Raw genomic sequence first — 19,359 nt, 5'->3', positions numbered from 1 at the left:
CACAATGTAAAATCAAAGCTATTGTAGATCACAGTCAAAAAAATGTGAAACCACTGATTTAGTCTAAGCCTCTTATTTTACCAATCAAGATATTCAGATAAAGAAGTTGAGAGGCTAAGGTCACGGGTGCACAGCCACAGAACTGGGTCAAGAATCATATGCCCTTACACCCTAGAAACCAAAAGGAACACTCTGTTAAGGACACTAAAATTATATAAATTTATATATACTATACAGCATACATAAAATATACACTATAAATAAAATATACTCAGTAAAATTATATTCTGTATGTATCTATAGTCTATATAGCCTATAGGTGATGCATCGTTACATAAATTTAACTGGAAATATATGCATAAATGCTCAAGAATTATCAGTAAGTATTTACTGAATCCTACTTACAAAAAGCAAGGTTTTAAGCACCAGAGAGGATACTAAGCCTCAAATATCCAGTCCCTGCATACTGGAAATGGATCTCTCTGCTTCTATAGAGCCACATTGTAAAGGCCCATTGAGTTTTCCCTGTGCTATACCCAAAAGACAGGATTTTAAAAATAATCAGTAATGACTCACTGACCCCAACCCCCTTGTTCACTTAAGTAATATAATACATGTATCACAGATCTGCCTGCCTCAGATCAGGCCCCCTTTTTTACTCCCATCTCCACTCCTGGATACAGACCCAGTTTAGTAAGATCTGTGAGTGGGAACAGCTATATCATAAGGTTAAGTCTCAGGGAATGCAATGGTATTCTTAACCCTTGTTAAACTTGATACACTGTAACTTAATTACCAAATTTTATCAATGTTTCCTTTATGATTTTTTGAAAGATTGTTTCATTCTCTAAGTACCATTAATTGAAAACTCACAAGTGTTCCTGGGAGAATATTTTTCAAATTAAAAATAGAAATAAAAGGAGAAATCTGCTTTACAGCCAATTTGCTAAGGTTTTAATAACTCGTCTAATCACTGGTTAAGAATAAGAAATTAGAGCAACATTTCACATAATGTGTCATATTCTTGTTGGTTAGTTATGTTGATGAAATGTTCACATACACCATCCATAAAAAAAATCCTGAAATTCGGGCCAGCCCAGTGGCTCAGGCAGTTGGAGCTCTGTGCTCCTAACTCCGAAGGCTGCCGGTTCGATTCCCACATGGGCCAGTAGGCTCTCAACCACACGGTTGTCGGTTCAACTCCTGCAAGGGATGGTGGGCTGCGCCCCCTGCAACTAGCAACGGCAACTAGCAATGGCAACTGGACCCGGAGCTGAGCTGCACCCTCCACAACTAAGACTGAAGGGACAACTTGACTTGGAAAAAAGTCCTGGAAGTACACACTGTTCCCCAATAAAGTCCTGTTCCCCCTCCCCAATAAAATCTTAAAAAAAAAAAAAAAAAAATCCTGAAATTCAATACATGGGTTTACTGCATTTTTATTACCAGTACTCAGTGGAAAAAAGAAAGCTTCAAAATCCTACTTCTGTTTTTTCTGTTTCTTAGTTCGTCCACTTCTCTTCTGTCCTTTCTTTTTCTTCTTGACGAGAACAGCTTTTTCTCCAATAAATAAATTTTTAGAATGTCCTACATTTTTGGAAGCAAAATTAAGTCCCTTCTTAGGTTTACTGACGTTCTTCAAACTGGAGTTTGAATTTTGTTTTAATTTTTCTTTATTAATAGAACGCATGACTCTGAGTTTTCTTCCCATCAGTTCAGAATTATTTAATTTCAGAGCAAGATGAACAGCATCTGTATTCTGTAATAAAAATCAATAAATTTCAACCAAAATCTCATCTGCAAAGAAACTAGTAAAACTGCAACTTTAATGGATTAGAACAGTTTTCGACTTGCACATAGAATCCAATCCCACTTCCACATCCAGTAAGCCCAATCCCAGTGTTCCGGCAGCTGTGCCTGCGGTCTCCTTTTAATCACGCTCCTCACACATTTTCCCCAGGAAGCACTCAAGCTGCCTTGTCAAATATCTAGCTAGCGGAAACTTGGTCTTACAGTGGTAAGTCACAACCCAATAGGCTTCATTTTGCTCACTGTAAAATGGAGTATCAACTAGCTACATCAGTCATATGCAATCTTTTAAAGCAATGAACATGCTTTTCAGAAGGCTCTTCCACTGTATCAGATGAGAGCAGGGAACTCGCTACTACAGTCTCTGAGATGTTGGAGTACATGCCTTGTAGGGTTAGGTTTAGATCCAAAATTCTATTTTTCTTTTACTCTAATATAGAACCAGTAAATGCTAACAACCCTGAATATACATGAGATTTTTTTTTAAAGGACTATAAACTTGTCAAGTAATAGAAGACAGCAGAGAAACAGTAAGATAAGTACAATACAGTAATGGTGGACACATTAGGTTGTGACAACCTTTCTTAAACCTATCTGGTAAAACATGTCAAGAGTCTTAAAAATGGTCACATATCTTGTCCTAGTTAGTAACAGCCCATTAAAATCTGTCCTAAAGAAGTAATACAAAAAGGTAGGCGAACACCTGGAGGAAAAACATAACCATTCCAATTTCATTATTATAGGGAAAAATAGAGAACACTGCCAATGTGCAATGTTTGGGAAACATTAGGGAAAAGGCAGTATAAGTTATGTTACATTGCTCAATAGAACATGCTTACACAATAGAAAACAACATAAAGCAGGTTGCAAAATTGTATGTTCACACATACAAGTTCAACTATAAAAAAGAAGGCACAAGGAGAAGCTGAAAGGAAATGTATTAATGTTGTGGAGGGAAGAAAAACTCAAGGGCCACCAGACAGGTAAGCATTATCTAATAGTATATTCTAGTAATGTTAGGCATGAAAAGCTGGTTAATATTTAGTGAACTAAACAAAAACAATTCTGTACAAAGATGAAAATTTTCTTCTACCTAAGTGAACGGTCAGTTCTTTCCTCCATTTTATAGAAGGTGGAGATTCAGAGTTAATACCTTTAATATCGAACATCTGAAATGTCATTTAATAACAATGACATGGAGAAATGGGACCGGAACATTTCATTAGGTGCAGTTGTAGCAACAGCACTCTATTATGGCAGGTGATGAGTTTAGTTTCCTTAAGATGGAACTTGACGGTGACAGGGATAGTTAGGTGACAAGCCCGCCAGGCGCATTTCAAAGGACAGTGACAATGCATTAGTCTGCCATACCTCGAAGAGCACATAGCCAAACCCTCTGCCGAGGCCTGTAACCCGGTCTCTCACGATCCTTACTGCCACGATACTCCCACAGTCCAAAAAGTGGTCCTCAACTGCAGATTCTTCAATTTCTAAAAACAAATTCAACCAAAGTGGAAGCAAAGCCTGGGAATTGCCTTAGCACACTGCAGATGTTTAGTAACATAGCAAGTTTAGCAGCTCTGTGAAAATTACTCAAGTTACATTCCACGCTCCTTAAAGTTACTCTGAAAGCAAAACATAAAGTTACTACTCAAAGGTTATTTCCATTATTTTAATGATAAGACAGGTACTTCATTAATTTAAATAAACTTACTGTATGGCAGATTCCCCACAAACACTGATCTCTTGTCCCTCTGAAACACAAAGAGAGTTAATAAAAATCACTCACTAGAGCAGAAGATGGAAGTCAATCTAAAACCCAGCCTTTTCCTCACCCCACACATCTGACAGGTCTCCGTCTCCTGACAACCACACACCAGTCCCTTGTTTGATTCTGTTTCTTCCAGGGTCTTCCCTGCTACAGTGTGAGTGAGAGCCGTGGCTTTTGTCCACAGCAGCCCTGACTGACACCCAGCAGTGCTCAAGAAAGGCACGCTTTGTGGGGAGTAAAGGGCCAGACAGCAAGTATTTCAGCTTTGTGGGCCACTCGCCTCTGTCATGAGGGCACAAAAATACCTAACTTAATGAGTGTGGTTGTATGCTAATAAAACTTTATTAAAACAAAAACAAAAACCAGATGGAAAGTGGATTTGACCCTCAGGCCAGTCTGCTAACCTTTTGCTAGGTCCACAGTCAAAACTAGGGGTGTAAACGAGGCCTTTGTCATTTCTCAGCGATGTCACTCTGACACTGACAGTAATGCACTCTATGCTTCTATGGTGAGCTCTTACACCCCATCCTTCATTCATTTCGAGAGACCTTTGTAAAATGCAAACCCGATTGCGTCACTCTGTGTTTAAACTTGTGAACAGCTCCCGGACAAGATCCAGACTCACCGTGGAGACCAACAGCAACTCTTACGGGGCCCTGCCTCACACTCTACCCACTAACAACTGTATCAAGCTCTTGTCATTCCCTCAGCAAATTCCTTTTGGTCTCCACCATTTCCACTGCTTTTCCTGTCCAGACATCCTCATCCTCTTTAAAAAAATTCTTTTTTGCCTAGGTAACACTGACTCATCTTGCAAGACTCATAATTAACACTAGTTCTCCTGGAAACCCTCCTTCATCCCTTCTTGCTGGCACTTCCTCAAGTCAAATGTTCCATTCCTGTGCATTTATCATAAAAGTGCTGCGAGCAGCCCAGATGCTGGTCTTCACCTTTAAACTGGGAACTCCTAGAGAACTGAGACTATAGCTTAACACTGTAGGCCTGACACACAGTAGGGACTCAAAAAAATATTTAATGGATAATTTAACTTTCTAGACCTCAGTCTATAAAAATAAGGTGTTTGCCCAGACGATTTCTAATATACCTTCCGGCCCAACTCTCTCTGGCTATTTAATCTAATGGTGGGGGTGGGGACCACGTCAGAAGCTAATGTGCCTAAAGTCCTGTGTCATTTTGGCACCAATGCTGTGACCACAGAGGGCAAAGGCTGTTCCCTTCTGTGCTTCCCTCATGCTCACTGCTGATTCCACGCTCCTCGCTAGAGCTCAGAAGAAAACATTTCACTCTACAAGACTCTAGTTAAGTTCTTTAAACAACTCACGTACTACTTACAGATGAGGTCTCCGATGCCAGATCAACTCTAATACGAAATCCATCAGCAATTTGGGCCCCATTTCTGTTATTACACATACGAAGGGAAAATGGCTGTTAAAAATGAGTCCTGAATTACTATTATATTTGCTCTAAAGTGAAACCAAAGACTAAAATACACTCATACTTCTTTAAATATAACTCTGTTCAAACCTCAAAGAGGTAAGATTACCTGTTCAATGCTTTAGTAGCAGCAGTCTCATCCTTAAATACAACATAAGCATTAATATTTTTCTGATCGGGATGCATTTTACGTCTATACCAAAAAAAAAAAAAAAGTCAATATAAAATTTGTTCATGTTAAAGTCACTAAAATAAACAGCTTGTTTTCTACTTTTAATCAACATATAGACAAGAATTCCTGGGGAAGTTTCATCTATTTTAATAAATATTTAGTAATAACTCGAAAAATAACACACCACTTACCGTGTTTCCCTGAAAATAAGACCTAGCTGGACCATCAGCTCTAATGCGTCTTTTGGAGCAAAAACTAATACAAGACTTGGTCTTATTTTACTATGAGACAGGGACTGATATAAGACCTGGTCTTATATTAATTTTTGCTCCAAAAGACGCATTAGAGCTGATGGTCCAGCTAGGTCTTATTTTCAGGGAAACACGGTATAGATATCTGCCGAAACATGTAACCCATTCTCTTACTAGTCATTACTGTGAGGGGGCCACCCGTGCAATGCTGCAGGCTACAAACTATAATCTTAGCTATGGCTCTGTATCCAACACACACATAAACAGATGTGAAGGACAACTTGATTTTTCCTTTTTACTGTAAAATAAAAACTGCATAAGCATGTATAGTTTAGTGAATTATTAACAGGTCAGCACCCTTCAGCCATTGCCCACCCCAGAAGCCTTTCTGCGGCCCTTCCCAGACTGCAGCCCCACCTCTCCCCAAAGGTAAACCTTTCCCTATCCCCACTTTTAGGCACCACTTTCCTGCATGTTGATGTGGTTCTACCCCCCAAAGTGTCTATTCCTAGACATTATACTTGGACTGTGTCCATTTTCCCACTTGAAAAGTCTTTTGAATCTTGCTTAATCTACAGGATTCCCCCTTTGTCTCTCTCTAGCTTACTGCTTGACCCACAGCATTTCCCAAAGCCCAGATGTTGCTGATTGCAGGCTCACACTGCACTTCAACATGTATCTCTAGCCTCTATATTTCTTGCAAATTGGCAGCTGTATACAGAGCTTTATCAGGCCTGTAGGTAGTGTTGTGTTCTTTCAATGGGAGGCATTTTATGACTAGTTTTCACTCTTTCTTTAAAGCCTGCGGCCACTGCTGCTCAATGCCTAAAATATTAATTCATTAGGTTTGCAAAATGGTGACATAATTTAAATGTGCCCATCAGAAAACAAAATAAAACAAACAAACAAAACACTAGCAATGACCACAGATAGTTCCCTGAAGACATCACCCTATTGGTTTGAAGTAACAAAAATGCTAACAATGAAATGAGTATCAAGAAAGGTAATAGAAAATGATGTCAGGGCACGGCTCATGGCATTCTGTAATGATACAGTACACTATCTAATAGTTTTATACTGATACAGCAGCTATGATCTACTGAATGCCTAGTATAGGCATTTTATGTATGTCATTTAATCTCCCATCTCCGACATGGGAGATTTTATGGATAAGGAAACATGGATAAGGAAACATCCATAAAAGCACATGACCACGATCATAAGGTAAGAGAGGCCGGCCTAGGACTTCAACTAAGTCTCGCTGACTCTACTCTGTCCACGCAACACACCGCTGCTGACAACATCTAAATCCAACATGTCCTACTGTAACCAAAGTATCTTAATATTTGTGTCACCCCAAATTCCTATGTTGAAATCCACTTAATGCCCAATGTGATGGTAACTGGAGGTGGGGCCTTTGGGAGGTGCTTAGGTCATAAAGGTCCTCAAGAACAGGGTTAGGGCTCTTTTAAAGAGACCCCACAGCACCCCTGGCCCCTCAGGTGATGTGAGGACACGGTGAGAAGGGCTGGCTGTGAATCAGGAAGCCGCCCTCACGGACACAACCCTGCTGCGTCCAGGTCTCAGAGGTCCAGCCTCCAGAACCGTCTGTTGTTGATAAGTCACCCTGTCTACGGCACTTCGTTACAGCAGCCTGAACGGATTGAGACGAACCCCAACACAACATAAATAGAAAGTGACTTTAAAAAACCTGAATAATTGTAGTGTGCTGTTAACCCTATAAGAAACAGTGTCCTTGGCACAGGGTCGACCAAGAGCCAGCATGCAGCTCTGCCCTTTCCTCCCTGGCAAGAACATGTCTGTATCAAGCTTGATGGAGAATTCTGACCTAAGGAAATCCAGACGTTCATGACATCTATAGTTCTACTCCCACCCAGAAGGGAGAAAGCCAGGAAGGGCATCATTCCTACCCTGAACAAGAAGAAACCAGATAACCTACAACACCCTAACTTCTGTTGAAGCCATCAGAGAGCTGCAGTCAAGGAGAACAAAGCAGCTTGGAAAGTGAGAAAGGACAGGCCCACCTGAGGAGACAGGAGGTGGCCCTGGCTCACAGGATGGGCCCCCGACAAGCACAAGGGAGCAGGAAGAGTTCAGCTATGATTTTACTGAACTGCCAAATCCAAGTGTGGGCTGAGCCTGAAAAGGAATCCCCAGAAGCCGCCGACACAGGATATGCGCCCACTCACAGGATCCACTGCACTGCCCTCTGCAGGGGTCCCGGGGAGACTGAGGGCAGTGGGGTGGCAGGGAGCATCCCTGGGTCAGGGCCTGGAGAACAGAAAGGCCGGAGCTGGTGTGGGGCAGGCACCACCCCTCCAAGATTCCTCTCCCCATGGAGGAGGAGGCTACGCGGCTGGGGCAGGGGCAGCAAACCCTTCCCCTGCCAGGGCCCCTGTGGCCAGAAGAAGGGAGGCCTTCTACCACGGGGCAAGGAGTGGGAACTGTTCTCCTGCACAAGACCCACCAAAGGCACAAGGCGGAGTTCGGCCGATCAGGAACACGTCTGAAGCATAGACATGAGGGCCTGTCTGTGTCTGAGGCTGGACCAGGACAACAGAGAATCCCACTGTCCCCACCAGACCGCCAAACAACAGCACTCTCTATTGGATCTGCATAAAATTTAAAAACTGGAGCAAAACACCAGAAACATATTATGTCAGAAAACGGTCTTGCATCCAGAATCTATTAAAAAAAAAACCTCTTTACAACTCAATAAGACAAAGAAGCCACTAGAATGAAAATGGGCAAACTTTTTGAACTGACACTTCCCCAAAGAATAGCCCTATAAGCACATGAAAAGATGCTTATTATCTTTAGTCATCAGCAAAATACAAATTAAAGACACAAGGACAAACCTTTAGAATGGCTGAAATGACACGACTGACAACACCCAGTGCTGCTGAGGATGTGAAGCAAGTGTGTTCTCACACTGCGGTGGGATTGTAAAATGGTGCGACCGTTTCTGGAAAAGCATCTGGCAGTTTCTTAGAAAGTTAAGACACACCTGCCATAAGACCCAGCAATCCCACACCTCCAACAGAAATCTCAACAGAAATGACCTGTACACGAATGTTTTTACTACCTTTACCCATGATAGCCGAAAACCAGAAACAACCTGAATGTCCACCAGCTTCCACATCATGGGAAACAACTGGGCAACAAAAATAACAAGCCACCGAGCATCCAGCAATCTAGATGCATCTCAAAACCATCACGTTGAGTAGAAGTCAGACAAGAGTACATCCTGTATGATGACACCCTTGACATAAAATTCTAGGAAATGCATACTGGCATACAGAGACAGGAAGTGGCTCAGTGGTCGCTGGGGATGGGGGGGGTGATGAAATGTGGAGTGATGAAGTATTCAGGAGCTTGACTGTGGCAATGATTTCATGAGCGCATACAAATGTTAAAACCATAAAATCATACACTTCAAGTATGTGCAGCTTACTGAAAGTGCATGACACCTTACTAAAGTAGAAAAAAGGTTGTTTTTTTTTTGTGACTATATTGAAAAGCAAAAACGTTTTAAATGGCAATACCCCCATACGCAGAACAAAAAAGCAAATGAAAATAGGGAAGAATATTTGTAACTCAAATCACAAAAGGCAAATTTCTGTAATACTCCACAGATCAATAACAGAAACAATTCAACAGGAAAAAATAAATTGGGTAAATGAAAGCAACAATTCAGATAAAAGGAAGCACCAATGATTTGAATACATGAAAGCAGCTCATTCGTAAGAGAAATGCAAACGAGCAATACCACTTTCACCTATCGAGCTGCTTCTAATCAAAAAGCTCAAAAACACATTGTTGGTAATAGTGTGGGAATGTAAGTAGGTTACCATCTCTATGGGGTAGCACTCAAAACCACAAAAGCAAATACCCTTTTTGACCAAGCACTTCCACTACTAGAAGTTTATCCTACAGATAAATCTGCACATGTGCAAAATTACGAAGTATAAGGTCCCTCACTCTAGCATTACTGGTAACGGCCACAAGAATAGAGAAACCTAAATGTCCATCTGGGAGGGTTTGCTAAAACAAATTACAGGACACCGTGCAGAATACTAAGATGCTCTGAAAAAGAAAGGGGAGGCCATGTTCACCCTGATCTACAGAGACCTCCTAGTTACAACAAGTGGAAAATGGAAGGTGTGGAGTAGCACACATGCTGAACACCAGTGTCAAAAAGTGAGGAACATATATGAGTACCAAGTGGTACATGCAAAAAATGTCTCTACAAGGTTACACGAGAAAGTGAAAACAGAAGCTGCCTGGAGCAGGGAACCAGCTGGCTAGGAAAAGGTGTAGGAAAGGAACTTTTCACTGCGTACATTTTTATATTTATTTATTCTTAGCCATCTGCTTCATTCCTTATTTAAATAATTAAAAAATTTTTAATTGGGGGGCGGCGGGGGGAGGCTGATGGCGATCACAGTGAGTGAGCTCCATTCTTCTGGCACCCAAGCCCCTCAGCACTGCTGATACCCACTCCGATCAGAACCTTTGTTTCTGCCAACACCGCGGTCCCTGGGTCTCAGCCTCACACTGAAGTAAAAGTCCGTACGGCCCAAAGAAGATGGGCTTATCTCACCAAGTTTTCCACTCCGCACAGCATCTAAATGCCCTGCGTACAGGAGGGCTCACATGTTTGTTTATCTCAGCAAACATTCCCGGAATCAATAACCCAGTTATCAAGTGCTCACTGTACACATAGTGCTGTGATGGTTATGGAAAGACTGGCAATGAGCTGAGCTGCCAAGAATTCCCAATTAGAAATGAATGTAGGGATGGACTCACCAAGATGTCCAAAGGGACTGCTGTTATTCAAGAATCCTAACATAATGGGATTCCCAGAAATGGTTATAAAGTACATTACTGTATTTTATCTAACATAACTATCTCTATAGAGATCTAATATATATATAAACTATATATACCTCTGCTTGTAAAATCCATCATTTCATGTGCCCTAAGAAAGAAAAAACACCCAAGATAGGGAGACTAATAGAAAACCCTGCATAAAACTGACGGTAAGTTAAAAATAAAGGTTGTACGCCTTAAACTTACATAATGCTATATGTCAATTATATTTCAACTTAAAAAATAAATGAGAAATAAAGGGAGAGGAAGAAAACTTGCATGTCTCATCCTTGCACTAGACAGAAAATGGTAACAGGGAAAGTCCCCCGAGAACTTGAACCACCAGCTGCACTACCAGTATGGGCCCCAAATCCCCAGAGAGACCGTGAAGAGGACTTGGATGGCAGTTCTCCCAGGGGATCAATGGAAGCAAACGGGATTCTCTCTGGAAAAGCCTGACCGGCCAACAGCAATGATTTTATAATGCATAATCAGGCGCCCCTGATTTTATGATGCATCTTGATTTCAAAAACGTTAAGAAACGGGGAAAAGTGTGCCTTAGAAGTGATGAAATATGATATTTATGATTTATAATAGAATATTTGGATGCAAAACTTTACTCTCTTCAAACACTATGCCCAATTAAACATCCTTGAAGTTTCTCATGGCACCTCTTCTAGTAAGTTATTTTACAGTACTTTCTATGACTACAATTTACGTTAATGCCTAAAGACAAACATCTGACAAATTTATATACTATTACAGACATAAGGAAACAGTAAAGCATGATGTATTATTCAAATATAAAAGTTTCTGAAGTTAAAAAATGATCTCAATTTTAACTAAAATGGAAGAGAGTTTAAGACTACTCCCTTTCTCTAATTATAAACTTACTTTATTGCTGCCAACTTTTTGGACAGAGTTCCTTCTGCTGGAATCTTTTACAAGGAAAAAAGCATTAAAGAAAATTCATTATTTGAACTATTACTTCAAATTAATGATACTTTAATTAATTGAATTCTAAATATCTAAGTATAATATAATGTGATTAAAAACACTCTAGGGAAATACTGAATCAGAAACAACTGTGTTGTAATGTTTATGGCAGGGGGGAGGGGAGTCAGGCAGGAGTCACAGGAAGAAGTCCTTTAGGAAGGTTAAGTTGACAGTGGCATGTTGGACAAATTTGGGGTAGACGGCAGGTAGGAACCAAAACAGGACTCTGCAGCTATGCTGACAAGAAATCATGAGCACTTAGGTGGAACAATGGAAAAAGAAAGGAATGACTCATCTTAGGAAGAAAGCACAGTTGAAAAAGAGGCAGGGATGCTAAACAGTAGAGTGGGTGGGACAAAGACAAGACAAGGCTTGTACCCTGGTGACCCCAAATCATATAGAAAATCAGTAGAAGTATAGGTTGGGATGGGGGCTAGATGGAGGTAAGTATAAGCATGCTGAAATTTGGGTCCTGACATGGGGCAATGAGACTCCAAAGGGCAGACGAAATGTAGGTGATAAAAGTGAGAAACAAATACCACGATAGAAATTATGGAGACTGTGCCAAAACGTTGGGAAATGTCTACTTTTAGAGAAGTGGGCACATTTGTCCTCTGGGAACACCTGGCAAAGCCTGGAGATATTTTTGGTTGTTACAACTGGGGTGGGCAGCGTGTTACCAGCACCTAGTGGGCATCAGCCAGGGATGCTAAACATCCTATAAAGCACAGGGCAGCCTCCAGAACAAAGAATTATCCAGCACAACATGTCTATAGGATCAAGGTTGAGAAACCCCATTATAAAGAATCACATGAGAAAAAGCAGTTAAGAGACAAAGAATAAACATTTCTAACACACATTTTATATTCTAATACACACTTATCTATTCTAATACACATTGATTATTAATATGTTAATTGGTCTACAGAGTGCTCAGTTGGTGAAGTCAGATACCCTTTATTTCTATAAAGTTTAATCATTGAGTTTTTTAAAAATATTTCGTCTTTCTAAGCTCAAAGCCTAAGTACTGTTTGCAGGAGCCATTCACAGACCTCCATATCGAAAGCCCGTAATTCCAGAAAAGATATTCAGTAAGTATTAATGTTTCTGCCTACTCAATTGCCACAGCATAAAAAGTTACCCATCCACCCTCCAAAATAGTGTTGGCCTTAGTAACAAGGATGTCATTTTACTATGTGAACTCACTACATTATTTAACAAAGACAAGAGTCAGCAATAGATACTAAGGGTGACTCTTCTCTTGGGCTAGATTTGAACCTGTTAATTCAAAAGGCTAAAGTCAAGTGCTCCTCCATCTCACTAATACCAGTGTCTGATTTAAATGTAATACGTTTTAAGATTATGCAATTTTAAAGGGGAAGAAAACATACCACGCAACGAAATCGTACAGATTCTATCTGTCCATACTCTTTAAAAAATGACTTCAGCTTCTAAAATAAAAAACATATATACTTTAGTCCACTTTCAGTATATCAAATAAATACTACAAAAACGAATTGTGTGAAATTATCTGATAATCTTTTACTGCCAGGTTTTAAGAACATTTCAAGAAAAGGAGATGACTATTCAGTTGGAAAACAAAAAAAATTTACTGAAACTTAGGAAAAAAGCAAACAGTTCAAATTCCAAAGGTACACAACATTTTGGTCTTTTAATCTTTGATAATCTTTACCACATGTAAACTAAGATTATGTATTCCACAGATTCTCTCATCTTTTCACATTGGCTTAAACCAGAAATGAATTTTAAGGATGCTTATATCACTGAGAAATTCCCTAACTGTCTGGAATTAGGACTATAGGATTGAAGAAAAATTTAGTGTGAATTTTATATATTATTCTTATGACTGGCTCAGGATGTGAAGAATGTATGTTTTATAGCTAGAACTATAATCAATTCTAATTCATAAACCATACATTGAATGTGTAAAGCACCGCCACATACTCCCTTCCCTTGAGACCCTTATAATCTAACAGGAAGATCAATAACCAAAACTAGGCTACAAATGTGTTGTGTTCTACAAAATAATCACAAATAAAATACTAGGAGACAGAAGTGTAAGAGAGAAAGGGAAAAACCAGGAAGTAAGTTTTTTGTACTATTTTGTTTTTAAGGAAGTGGAATTTAAACTGTCCTTCAAAAGATAAGCAGGATTTTGACCCAAGAGACTGCCAACAGCAAACACAAAGAAAGGAAAGGGCTTGTTTTAGTTTAGTGACACCCGCGCCCCCACAGGGGAGGAAACTTAGGACGGATTCATTCATTTACACAACAAATATTTTCCACCCTCTACCATGTGCCAGGCACTGCTTCAAGTGTTAGGGAAAGAGCAGAGAAGGAAAGAGATAAATACGCCTGCACATATAGAGCTTGCGGTCTATTGGCAGGTAACAGGAAATAAGGCTGAAAGAATAAAATACACAGGGGGGCACTGCAATAGTTCAAATAAGATTTGCAAAAGCCTTAATTAGGGCAGTGACTATGGGAATGGAAAGGAGGGGTGGATACTGCAATCAATCTATAGAATGGTTTATGTAGTCATTTATAATGAAGTTATATCAATATAACTTATTATGTGTTTATTCAATAAAGGAACAGTAAACAAGTTATGAATTATTAACTTCTCTGAATCCTTACAATAAACAGATTACACACTCACCTTCTTATTACACGTGACAGGCAAATTCCCAACAAACACAGTTCTCTCATTCTTTAATCTCTCTTCTTCTTGGTTGATCTGAATTTTCTTCCTTTGATTTACAACTGTGTGATCTACAACATCAAGTGCTTTTTTATCTGCTACTTTCACATCAGATTGAGAATTTTTCCTTTTCTGCCTTTGTTTCTGGTGAATTTCTTCTTCTAAATCAGCACTTGCTAGAGCATTTTCTCTTTTTAAGACAAAAAACAAAAAAAACAAAAAAAAAAGAGAAAGAAATAAAAGTCGTAGAAGTCAGTTCCAGCATTTGACAAAGGACAGTGATCAGAAATACTTCCCAACCACTTCTGGCTTTCCTAAAAACTTACCATTCACAAATATATTTAAATTTTAAAAGTAGCATTATCAAAAAGTGACTAGTACCTTTAGAAAACTCAAAGGTTAGAAAAAGTTAAGCTCAATTTTTGAAGATATGTTAAAACTGACAGGTAATAGTAAACACCGAAAGTTCAATTGAACAAAAACTGCTTCATTTAAAGCTCTTAGAGACTTAGTTTACACTCTCCCAATGCCTAATTACATTTTCTGCTCTAAACCATAGGGATCCTGCAGCACGCCCTGGGGTCTCTAAAGATTAAATATGCCTGCAAAATACTTACTTTATAAAGCGACCTGGCCAATAGAAAAATCCAGATTTCCTACTTACAGTTCTGTCATATTTAAAGGGCTCCTTGTCAAAAGTAAATTCTGAAATGTCAAATACAATATAAAGTGTTGATGCACATGCATAAAGTGAGGTCCGAGCATGAGTCCCACAAAAGAACTGATCTGGGATCTTAAGGAGGGGAGAGAATGGGGACTAGGCGTCATTCATTATTTCCTTCGTTCCTATTTATTTCTAGCCTCTGCCAATACAATTAAGGGCCTTTCAATAGTCCAGTCTCTGAAGAGACAAGCAAAGTTCACAACAAAATGGTAACATTTTGTAACACGTGGTGTAGAAGCATAAAAGAAACAAGAAAGGCTTCTCATAGAAAAGGCAGTGTGTGGCACACAGCCAATCCTCAGTAAATGCTGACCACTATTATTCCTCCACTAGAGCATAAGCTCCACTAAGGAGCAGGTCCATGTCTAGCTTTTTGCTCACTATGGTATATAAAGTACCCAGGAGTGAAAGGAAATGAGACAGTTTGGAAAGGTGGGAACCAGGTCAAGAAGGACTGGGCCTGTCATGTGAAAATGCTGATTTATCCCACAGAAGAGGAGGAGCCACTGAAGACTTTGAGAATGTCTGAAAGAGATCATGTGGGTGGCAGAGTGGAAGATAATTAGGAAGGGGACAGACTGGACAATGGAGACCAACAGGAGACAGTTACAACTGCATGTCACTGAGAAGACAACAGACCAGCCAGACAAGGGAGGGGGTGGACCAGGGAATACCAATAAAAGACATAATTAAGAGACAGCATCATCAGGAGCCTGGCAACTGATTTGACACGCAGGGAAAAGGAGGAATGTGAGATGATTCCCAAGTCACTGGCTCAGGCAACTGGAAGGCTGGTGGCTCCAATCATGCAGAGGAACAGGTTTAAAGAGGATAATGAGCTCAGTCTGAAGCACTCTGAATTTCACGTGCATATGGAATATCCAGGTGCAGAAGCCAATGGGCAAACAGATACACAGGCTTGGAGATCAGGAGATCACAATGGTGGCTCATGGGCACAAACCAGATGACCCAGAATGAAGGATGAAGAAAGGTCATAAGATGACTTGAGAATAGAATCCTGAGGAAAATCAACACTTACAGAGCAGTCAGAAGAAAAGGAACCGACAATGCAGAGAAGCAACAAACGAAAGGAGAATCAGAAGAGATTGTTATCAAACAATCCAACAGCTTCGAGAAGAAAAGCAGCCATGTGAAATGTAACAGGACTCGTAAGACAAAGCCTGTACTGCCTGTTAAGTATGACAACTAAATCAGGATGGCTTCAGTGAGCACTGTTTCAGAAATATGGTCAGATAAATTAAAAACAAACAAGACTGTACATGGTGCAAGAGAAAAAGGATCAGGAAGAGAGCACACATACAGAGTTCTTTTTCTAACATAACAGCTTGACTATGAAGGAAAGGGATTGAGGGAATGGTGCCAGAGACACATGTCCATGGACAGCGTTTTGTTTGGTTGGATTTCTTTCTGAGATTCTTGAGTATGTTAACATGGCCGACAGATCAACGATATAGGAAAGAGGAGTAAAGGAATACATCTGATGGCATAATCCCTAAGGAGGCAGAAGAGAAGGTATGTGGTATACACAGCACAAGTGACTAAAATAATCTGGGACAAGAAGACAATTTTCTCTGAGAAAAAGGGCAAGAAATTAAAGATATGCATAGATATGAGGTATGATCAAACAATACAGTAAATGTTTAAACTAAAAACAATTTATGACAATGAAAGACACATTGCCATTAACCCCCCACAAAATACTCCCCTTCGCTTTGAACACACTTATCCATTGTTCTTGCCACTTTCTGAAGCAGTTCTGGAAGTCCTCTTTTGTGTATTTAGTTGCGCCGTCCTGGCTGCCTCGACGTCCTGAATCATTTTCACTTTGGGGAAGATCCAGAAGTCGGATGGTGCCAGATCCAGTGAATAAGGTGGATGAGGATACACTGTAATGTTTTTATTTGACAGAAATTGCCATATACCAGAAGCGATGTGTGACACGGAGCACTGTCATGATGGAGGATGATTTACGACACACTTTAAAACACACCTTCTCTCTACCATAGCTCACACCCAACTGACTGCACCTAGTAAGTTGAAACTTATCACACACTGTTACTAAGGTTTGACGTGCCTCTTCCTGTATTAAAGATCCCTGCCTTTCCATTGGATGGCACTCAGCAGCAGCATTCACTATTTTTTTAATCACAGAACTCCGTGTCACACATTGCTTCCGGTATGGCAATTTCTGACAAATAAAAACATTACAGTGTGTCCTCATCCACCTTGTTCATAGGATCTGGCACCGTGTGACTTCCGGCTCTTCTGCAGTCAAAACCACCATGAAAAGGTAAACGTTTTTGAATAGATTCAGGAAATCGAGGCAGCCATGACAGCACAACTAAAGACACTCACAAAAGAGGACTTCCAGAACTGCTTCAGAAAGTGGCAAGAAGGATGGGATAAGTGTGTTCAAACCGCGGGGGAGTATTTTGAGGGGGATTAATGGCAATGTGTCTTTTACTGTAATAATTTTTTTAAATTTAAACATTCATCATTTAATGTACACCTTATACATTAAATAGGATAAAAAGCAGTAGTTCACAACTGTTAGCAATTGATAGCTCTCTGAATAGGTAACAAGACCACTTGCTGTCAGACAAGAGAAATAAGAGATTTGAAGAGAATGTGACTTGATAGACTGAAGAGTTAACTAAGTGATGGTACTTCTATTTGAATCTTGATTCAAGTAACTAAAAAAAATTAAGCTAATGGGGCAAATGTGATCTCTGACCAAGTAAGTTTAAGAAAACCAAACTCATCTTTTATACACATGCTGAAATATTTTATAGATGAAACATAAGATTTAGGTTTCCTTACAGATAATGAGAGGGATATGAATGGGGTAAAGATGAAATGAGATTGGCCAAGTGTTAACAACAGTTGATGTTGGGTATATGTGTGGGGGTAGGGGGTGGTCCTTATCCTTTCAACTTTTGAATATGCATGAATTTTCCATAATAAGAACTATGAAATGAGAAAAAATTAATATGGATATTGCAGGTATAAGAATCTCAATTTCTTTACCTCTAATTTCTTTAATCAACTGAGAGGGACTTTTACCAACCTGTTTGCCAACTTTTTGTCTGCATCAGAAAGTTTCTTCTTCACTTTCGCTTTTTTTGCAGGTTCTTGCAAAAGTGGTCTTTGAATTTGGGATGTACTTTCTTCTTCCTCATCCCGTTTCCTTTTTTTGGCGGTTTCCTTTTAAAAGTTTGAAGGTATGTATGAGACCATCCTTTTTAATAATTTAGTGGTCTTTCTAAGCATCTTTTCTCTCTTTCGGGTATGTCCAGTAATGAAAGGTTACTTGAAATTCACCCTACCGCCCCACTTTAGAAACCATGCCCTGTGAGGCAGATTCTTGTTTTAAAGCTGTTCTAACGGGCCGCTCGGAGCAGAACCAGGTGACTTACTTTAGGCACAGGCACGTACACGGGTTGCAGCTGAGGCTCCACGGAGCTGAAGAGGGCCGCCAGCCGACCTGGGCCGCCTCTGGAGGGGCGCCCACTGGGGACTAAGCTGTCGGAGACCTGTCCAACGAGGTAGTCTCCAGTCAGAGGCCCACCACCGCCGTCGTCCAGGCTCTCCCTAGAGACCGACGCCAGAGACTCAGCAACACCGCGCCACCGCTCACCTGCCCGAGCCCAGGAGAACGTGCCGCGCGCCACTCACCCCTCCTCCGCACTCTTCTTTTTCCTTCGTTTGTTTTTTCTTGCCAGAGCCATTCTCAGTCCGAAGCCGCCTGGAGCCACAGCATGCGAGCCCGCACTTCCGGGCCCGACGACTTCCGTCTAGAAGCACGCCCCTTCCGCTCCGGGGTCCCTGCGACTGCGCTGGGGGCGGAGACACTGGCGGCTGGAGACACCCAGTGGCGGGGAAGGGCTGTGGCTCGGTTCTCTTCTTGGTTGCGTTTGCGGGAAACCTAGTTTCAGGAGGAATGGGTCTTCCGACCGTGAGTGAGGCCCTACGTATGAATGAGAATCAGCCAGGCCGGGAGTGGGCGTCAGTCCCAGAAGAGCGAGAGTACGTACGAAACCCCGAATTGTTGGAGAGGAAGGAGGTTGTCAAGGAACTAGGTTGCAGGGATGCGGGTGGAATCGGTATGAAGGGTACATGGGACTTTTTCGTACTGCTCATGCAACTTTTCTGAAATTGGACATTATTTCAAAAAAATGTTAAAAACAAATAGTTGGAGACCACAGCTCCAACGTGCTCTACCGGCAAAAGTAGATGCTTGGCCCTCAAAACTGCTTATCTGCTCAGCTTCCCAGACTCTTCTTCCAAACCTTTACACTCCAACCTGCTTTTATTCACCACCTTGTTATTCCTTCTTATTCTTGTTCTTCCTTCCCCCACAATTGCTCTCTTTACCCCTCCTTTTCACCTACAAAATTGTACCTATCCTTCAAAGACCAGCTCAGATACTATCTAACTTATGACAATTTCCCAGCATTTACAAGAGGTATCATCTTGTTCTAAGCCTCCATGTATTTGCATTACTGTTACTCAGTCTCTCTAGATGTATTCTGCATCCCTATTTAC

General features: G+C 40.7%; 1 protein-coding gene across 1 annotated transcript; it reads right to left on the bottom strand.

Moving 5' to 3' along the window:
* Positions 1-1,367: 1,367 nt before the first annotated feature.
* On the bottom strand, positions 1,368-18,607 carry RBM34 (RNA binding motif protein 34). Its single transcript, XM_033099798.1, has 11 exons — positions 18,490-18,607; positions 18,231-18,405; positions 17,882-18,018; positions 14,028-14,259; positions 12,739-12,798; positions 11,246-11,289; positions 5,145-5,228; positions 4,934-4,997; positions 3,524-3,563; positions 3,181-3,299; positions 1,368-1,759 (listed from the first exon to the last, which is right to left on the bottom strand). The coding sequence occupies exons 1-11, from the start codon at positions 18,540-18,542 to the stop codon at positions 1,481-1,483; spliced, it is 1,287 nt and encodes a 428-aa protein (XP_032955689.1). The 5' UTR covers positions 18,543-18,607; the 3' UTR covers positions 1,368-1,480.
* Between the last annotated feature and the right edge of the window lie 752 nt (positions 18,608-19,359).

Source organism: Rhinolophus ferrumequinum, chromosome 27, assembly GCF_004115265.2.
Source record: "Rhinolophus ferrumequinum isolate MPI-CBG mRhiFer1 chromosome 27, mRhiFer1_v1.p, whole genome shotgun sequence".
Classification (NCBI taxonomy): Eukaryota; Metazoa; Chordata; class Mammalia; order Chiroptera; family Rhinolophidae; genus Rhinolophus; species Rhinolophus ferrumequinum.
Note: the sequence above shows the minus strand (reverse complement) of the source record. Positions and strands in the feature narration are given on the sequence as shown.